The sequence below is a fragment of the Meles meles genome, chromosome 17 (assembly GCF_922984935.1).
Source record: "Meles meles chromosome 17, mMelMel3.1 paternal haplotype, whole genome shotgun sequence".
NCBI lineage: Eukaryota > Metazoa > Chordata > Mammalia > Carnivora > Mustelidae > Meles > Meles meles.
Window position 1 is genome coordinate 42,019,466 of NC_060082.1, and position 7,847 is coordinate 42,027,312.

Genomic DNA, 7,847 nt, shown 5'->3' on the forward strand with positions numbered 1-7,847 from the left:
GTATCCTCTCAGAAGTTTTAAATGCATGTTCACAGCTGCTAACCACTAAGCAAATGATCTAAGATTTGAAACATCTGGGGGTGACTGCCTGGCTCAGTACGGCATGTGACTCTTGATCTTGGGGTTATGAGTCTGCGCCCCGCACTGGGCACAGAGATTACTTTAAAAAAATTTATTTATTTATTTATTTATTTGACAGTGAGAGAGAGATCGCAAGTAGGCAGAGAGGCAGGCAGAGAGAGAGGAGGAAGCAGGCTCCCTGCCGAGCAGAGAGCCCGATGCGGGACTCGATCCCAGGACCCTGAGATCATGACCTGAGCCGAAGGCAGCGGCTTAACCCACTGAGCCACCCAGGCGCCCCTAAAAAATTTTTTTAATAATTAAGAAAAGAGACTTGAACCATCTAAGGAACAAAGAAAATGACCAACTTAAAAAACAGAACCTGAAACCATGACCTGTGAATATTCCAGAGGGTAAGCCAAAATGTCAGGACCTATGGATACCACACAAAGGAATAATAAAAACTGCTAGAACTTGAGGTCACTGAGTGGCGCTAATGCCTTCAATTCTGATCACATTTCTGTTAAGCTTTGAGTTTGACCAAAAGGGACAATTAACTGTAAAACAGAAAACCAAAGGCCCAAAATGGCATTACTTTGGCCGAGTCCTCAAACCATAGCTTAATGCCTAATCCTTTCACAATTTGAACTTCCCCAACAAGAGTAATCTTAACTGGTCAGTCAAGAATTTTCTGATGGGACCAGTAAGTGCCACAAGGGCCCTACATCACCCAAAGGAAGAGGAAGTAACCAGCATAGTAAGACCCACTGCTCATCCCCCTAAGGGAGAGTGACCTTGCCTGGAACAAATTTTTTTTTTTTTTTTTTTAATTTTATTTGACAGACGGAGATCACAAGTAGGCAGAGAGGCAGGCAGAGATAGAGGGGGAAGCAGGCTCCTTGCTGACCAGAGTGTCTGATGTGGCCTCGATCCCAGGATCCTGGGATCATGACCTGAGCCGAAGGCAGAGGCTTTAACCGGCTGAGTCACCCAGGCGCCCTGGAACAATCCTTTTCTTTTGCTAATAACTCTCCTGCCCTACCTTCTTTCCTATAAAAACCTTTATTTTGTACAGTTTCTGAGAGTTCCCCTCCATTTGCTAGATGGGATGGTTCCTCATTCCAGAATCATTTAATAAAGCCAATTAGATTTTCAAATACACACAGCTTGGTTTTGTTTCTTAATATAGTAAAGGCACAGACTGTATAGGCCACTAAAACTCAAGTCTCTCCCAAACCAGAGCACACATTACATGTTAATTAATTAAATTTCAGCTACAGAGGGAAACCTGCATGGCACAGTTGGTTAAGCATCCAATCCTTGGTTTGGGCTCAGGTTTTGATCTCAGGGTGGTGAGATGGGGCTCTCTGCTCAGTGTGGGGTCTGCTTGGGATTCTGTTTCCCTCTACCCCTCCCCACCTCACCAACTCTCTCTCTTTCTAAAATAAAGAAATCTTGAAAAAATTTTTCAGCTATGGAAATGAGATTACTAGAATGCCAACATTTTTTTCAATCTATTAATAAGAGATAAACTGAAAAAGAGAAACTGAACGCATTCAATGCTAAAAGCCTCATGGGGGAAGACAATTCTACAATTATCCTTGGAAATAAGACAAGCACAAATGTAATTTCAATAATGATCTGTCACAGGACTGAGTCAAATGAGTAACATGGTCTCTGGGGCTGGAAACAATGTCATGTTAGAGGGGGCTTCAGCAAAGTTTTGAAGGGACTGTCAGGATTTTGATACAGCTAGGGGCAGGGGAAGGGACAGAAGATGGTTAGTTCAAAGCAAACATGAAAATGAGCGACATAAGATTCATAAGAACAGGAGAGAACATTCTGGCTGCAAGAAATAATTTGTGGGGGCACCTGGGTGGCTCAGTGGGTTAAGCCGCTGCCTTCGGCTCAGGTCATGATCTCAGGGTCCTGGGATCGAGTCCCGCATCAGGCTCTCTGCTCCGCAGGGAGCCTGCTTCCTCCTCTCTCTCTGCCTGCCTCTCTGCCTACTTGTGATCTCTCTCTGTCAAATAAATAAATAAAATCTTTAAAAAAAAAAAAAAAAAGAAATAATTTGTGTTGATCGGCAACCCAAGGTGCACTTTTCCCTATGAAAATGAAAGTCAAGGAGACTTAGGAAACACAATTAAACATTTCCCTTCGATCCCTTTCCAAGCTATTCCTAATCAACTTCTTCTCTATCATCTAACAGGCTTCTATTTATTTTTTAACATCTTTCATTTTTTGCATGACTTTTTTTTCTGGCTAGAGGAGAAATATATACTCTTAAATCATTTATTGCTTTATTACAATATTTCTTCTGTGAATGTTTTGTCTCTTGCCTACATTTATACGGTCAATATTTTATCGGTTTCTAACAGTGCTATATATATTAAGATTGCATTCTGCTCTGTACACATCCTATTTCTGCCCCCCCCACCTGTCTTTACCTCCCAAAATGCTTTTGGGGGCCCTCTTCAACATATGCTCTACAGTCATCAAAATCTTCTAAATCCTCCTCTAAAATCTTCAGATTTTCCCTCTAGCTGAATCCTGAATCCCTCCTGATGGCTTCCTCCGTAGTTTTTTTTCTCCCATAACTGGGAATGGAGGTGTGGGAAGTGTATTTCTTGGTCTTCAGGGCAGCTCCCAAACCTTCCTTCCTGAAAGGAAGCTTTGACTCTCCCGCTTTTGGCTTATACCTCCCACGACCCCTCACTCCTGCCCTTGTCTACTATAGACCCTCTCATTTTTCAAAGAATCTAGATCCTGGCACACTGGCAATTTCCAATATTCTTGTCCGAATTCCTGGTGATCTCAATATATATGAATTATCTCGTGACCTCTCTGTTCCTTGAACCCCTCCCCCTCCAGTGATTTTTGTACTCCCTTCCATGCCCTAGGTCTTTTATTACAAGCGCAAGCTTTCTGTTATCTCAGTGTTATGGGTCTCATTTTCTATCACTTTTTTTTTTTTAAGATTTTATTTATTTATTTGACAGAGAGCAGGCAGAGAGAGGGGGAAGCAGGCTCCCTGCTGAGCAGAGAGCCCAATGTGGGGCTCCATCCCAGGACCCTGAGACCATGACCTGAGTGGAAAGCAGAGGCTTAACCCACTGAGCCACTCAGGCGCCCCTCATTCTCTATCACTTCTTTCTGGCTTGATCTTCAAACACCCCAACAACCACCCTTGTTAGGTTTTTAATTCATTGATCCTACCACCTTTTCACACTCGGCTTTTGATTTCCTGTCTCCCCCTTACCCAGCCTGAGTTCCACAGTGCATAAGTATATTATGGTATTCCATCCAATCTCCGCTCCCTGGTCCCTCTCTCACATCACTGTACTTGTTCTAACTCCTGTCACTAGTTTTCCTGTCTGCTCCTATTTCACCATTTCCTCTTTCCCTTAAATCCCTAACACCTGCTTCACACCCTCACACTCCACTGATGACTTCTTTAATTATAAAATTGGAAGCAACTGGGAGAGAATTTCCATAAACACCCACTATTACAACTATCCACTTACTAGTATCTGATCACATACTGTACATTCTCTCCTGTTATTAAATATCCAGTCTAATATAGTTAGCTGCATAATATAGCTAACTGCATATTGCTACTGAACACTTGAAATGTAACTAGTGCAACTGGGGAATGTAATTCCTAAGGTTATTTAATTTTAATTCATTAAAAATTTAAACTGAAGCAGCTGTAAATATTAAACCACTTTATTATTTTTGTAGGACATTTTCCATTTCAATGGTGGAAAATGTGGCATCCAAACTGAGATGTGCTGTAAGCAAAATTCAAACTGGATTCTGAAGACCTAGTATGAAAATAGAATGCAAATTTCTTATAAGTCGTCGTCCCAGATTACATATTGAAGTAATGTTTTGGAAATGCAGGCTTCAAATATTTAATTAAAATTAATTCCATGTTTCTTTTTATTTTTTTAACAGGGGTACTAGAATATTTTATATTTTTTAAAGATTTTGAGAGTGAGCTAGAAAGAGAGCACAAACTGGGGCAGAGGGATGGGGACAAGCAGACTGCCTTCTGATCAGGGAGCCCAACGTGGAACCCTATCCCAGGACCCTGGATCATGACCAAGCCCAAGGCAGACGCTTAACCAACTGAGCCACCCAGGTGGCCCTAGAATATTTTAAATTACATAATGCAGTTGGGATTATATTTCTATTGAACAACACTTCCACAGACAATGAACTGTCCATACCCCTAAGACTAAACAATGGAATAGGAGACCCATCACCTTTTACCTACTCAAAAGTACAGCTCCACAATTCTCCCCTCTTCGTTTTTCCCACGCTACAAGATCTTTCCGTTAACACAAAAAGTTACTCCTTTCACGTGAAAAAACAAGGTCACAAAACACCCACTCTTAACCCACCTCTCCTTCCAGCAGCTACCAACCCATTTTTCTGCTCCCCTTGTAGCAAAACTTCAAAACAAAGGTCAGTGTCTTTCCTCGCGTTCTCTCTCGAACGCTTTGGCCCCCATCACGCCACTGAAACTGCTATGATGAAAACTCTAACAACTTCCACGCTGCTGAAAACCAATAGCCAATTCTCAGCTCTTTAACTGGCCTGTCAACTCTGAGCACAGAGCGGACCACTCCCTGCTCCCTGAAATGCTGCCGTCGCCCCCTTTCGGGCCACCACACTCTCACGGCTTTCCCTCTCCCTTGCTCAACTCCGGTCAAGTCTATGTCCAGCTCTCCTCGCTTAACGTTGGCGTCCCTGGGGCTTCAATCCGCCGACCCCTTCTCTTCTCCACCTGCACTCTATTGTCGTAAATGGGCGGCAATCTGCAGCTTCCAATGCCTGTCAGTTACAGGCTTACGAACATCAAATTTACATCTGCACCTCCGACCTCCCCTGGGACGGGTCGGCACTGGCCGCTACACGCGGCAGAGTAGTAGGGGACCCGTGGGCTTGGGGGTTCAGTGGAGAGGACGGGGCGTGGGACTAAGGGCGCGGGCCTGACCTGACGAACGGTCCGCAGCAGAGAGCCCAGCATGGAGGCTGCCATATTGTCCGCCGCAAATGCTGAACCGCCGCAATTTCATTGAGGGCCGAATACGGCGCGGACGCGAGGGGCGGGGCCCGAGGCGCAGGGGGTGGGACGGAGGGCGGGTCTTTAGCTCACAGCTGGAGGGCTTTTCTTATTGGCTTTGCGTTCTCGCGGTATTTCACGGAACCGGGGACAAATTACAAAGCCGGGAGTGCGACTTTAATGCGTTTGGTGCGTTGGAGCGCTCCTTGCTTCTTGCTACACTTCGTTCAGTTTACGTTTGTCCCTATTCACCTTTCTTTCCGCCCCCAGAACTACCAGCTCCTCGTCACCAGTTTCTCTTCCCGGTTTTGCTCAACCTGCTCCTCCTACTAGGTCCTCCATCTAGTTTTAGGATGCTATTTGCCATAAACCTACAATTATTGCCGGCTCCTCCTTTGTAATCCCCCATGTAGATTTTGCAGATCTTTTCTGTCCACTATTATGGCGATAATGATCATATTGGTGATTTCTCTTTATATGTTGTCTAGGATTCTTATATACATTAAAACACTTGGGGTTTGGGGGGTAGGAATACTGTCATTTAAAAACTGCTTCCCCCACCCACCCCACCCCCCCAGCCCCTGGGTGGCTCAGTCATTAAGAGTCTGCCTTCCGCTCAGGTGGTGATCCCAGGGTCCTCGCACGCACCGAGGCCCGCACTGGGCTCCCTGCTCAGTGGGAAGCCTGCTTCTCCCTCTCTCACTCCCCCTGCTTATGTTCCCTCTCTCTCTGTCAGTTAAACAAACAAACAAACAAACTCTTTAAAAGATTAAAAACAACAACAACCACCTTTTTCAAGGGGGCCTGGCTGACTCAGTTGGAAGAGCATGGGAATTCTGACCGCCTGGCCATGAGTTTGAGCCCCACGTTTGGTGTAGAGATTACGTAAATAAAAATTTTTTTTAAAAACTGCTATTTTCAGTCTGTAATACAGGGAACTTTTAGGTCATCTTCATAGCAGATGTCCTTGGAATCTGGAATGAACACTTTGAGAGGTCCCTTTCCTTTGGATGTAAGGCTAGTACCACCAACCCACGGTGGTGGTTCTGGTTAGAAAAGTATGGAGGAGTATGTATCAGCTTGGCACAGACCCGTATCTTGGATACGTTGATGGATGAAGCGAGGAGATGTCCATGTGCTATTTACATCTTCTGGGAAGGAAGCTGAAATGCAGACTCCTTTCTTTAAATTTCCAAGTTTACTGGAGCATATCTAATGGACAGGGGAGGAACTGTCTGAGGCCAGCTGGCAACAAAGAAGCCCCTGTCATGGTAGAATCAGAAAATTTCCGACGATGTCAGGTAAACATCCATTCCTAATGTAAGCCCATGAGATGCCTTTCTCTCCCCACAACCGAGAGTCATCTGTAATCAGCTCACCAAATGAGTGAGCCAACTTTGTGTACAGTGCCTTTTGCTTCCTTTCTGTAAAAATACTCTGAGAGCATCTTTAAATAGCATTAGTAACTTTTTTAAAAAATGTGGTAAAATATATACAATATAAAATTTCCCATCTTTATCATTTTTTCAGTGTAGAGTTCAGTGGTATTAAGTACATTCGCATTGTACAACCACCACCACCATCCTCTCCAGAACTTTTTAATCCTACCAAACAAAAACTCTGGACCCATTAAATAATAACTATCTTCCCTCACCCCCACCCCCTGGCAACCACTATCTTGCTTTCCATCTCTATGACTTTGACTACTCCATGCACCTCATGTAAGTGGAAGCATACAGTTGTCCTTTCATGACTGACTTCGTTCACTTAACATGTCTTCAAGTTTCCTCCATGTTGTAGTATGAGTCTGTACCTAATTACCTTGTATGGCCGAATAATACTTCATTGTATGGAGAGACCACATTTTGTTTCTCTGTTCATCTGTTGATGGACGTTTGCTTTGCTTCCACATGTTGGCTATTGGGCCTAAAGCTACCCTGAGCATGTATGTCCAAATAACCTTACACAGCATTTGTATCTTATTAGTGTTTTTGTATCTTTGTATCTTATTATTTGTATCTTATTAGTGTTTTTCACTTTAAGAAGAGACGAAAGCAATTTAATGGCTAGTAAATTAGGCCGCTCTCAGATAGTGAGAGAAGACTCCAGAGTCTTCTCCCCCCATCATGTTGGTTTTGTAAAACAGCCTAAGATTTCTCCTCCAGTGTACTCTCCTCCATTAGCGTATGTGGAAGCTTGGCAAAACTAAAGAAAACTCACATTACCTTGAGATTTCCTAAGAAATCTCTGATTCTCTGTGGCCATTTGACAGAAGGTGGGGAAGGCTGTTGGCCTTACTGTCCTGGAATTCTAGATCAGAAGAACCGTCATCATTCAGTCATTTATTCAACCTATAAATACATATGAAGGATCTATTATGTACCCCTATTATGTGTGTGTGTGTGTGTGTGTGTGTGTGTGTGTGTGTGTGTGGTGGGCTAACAGAAGAGAATCTCTGAGCCTCTGATACTTACATTCAACTGGAGATTACAGGTTTAGATCCAGGTGGAGATAATCACCATTGTCAGGTATATTGCCTTGGCTTTTTCTGTATAGTCTTTCCTTTAGAGACTAGAAGGTACTATTTGGGTGGATAATTGTTAAATATTTTGAGGTTTGATTGTGAGAAAGTATTCCAGGGGCACCTGGGTGGCTCAGTGGGTTAAAGCCTCTGCTTTCGGCTCAGGTCATGATCTCAGGGTCCTGGGATGGA

General features: G+C 43.8%; 1 protein-coding gene across 1 annotated transcript in view; it reads right to left on the reverse strand.

Moving 5' to 3' along the window:
- Positions 1-5,193, reverse strand: part of MRPS14 (mitochondrial ribosomal protein S14) — a 29,399-nt gene extending 24,206 nt beyond the window's left edge. The window contains exon 1 of the mRNA XM_045982106.1: positions 5,066-5,193. Within this exon, the coding sequence (XP_045838062.1) occupies positions 5,066-5,110 (45 nt within the window). The 5' untranslated portion in view covers positions 5,111-5,193. The remainder of the gene's footprint in view (positions 1-5,065) is intronic.
- Positions 5,194-7,847: the final 2,654 nt, after the last annotated feature.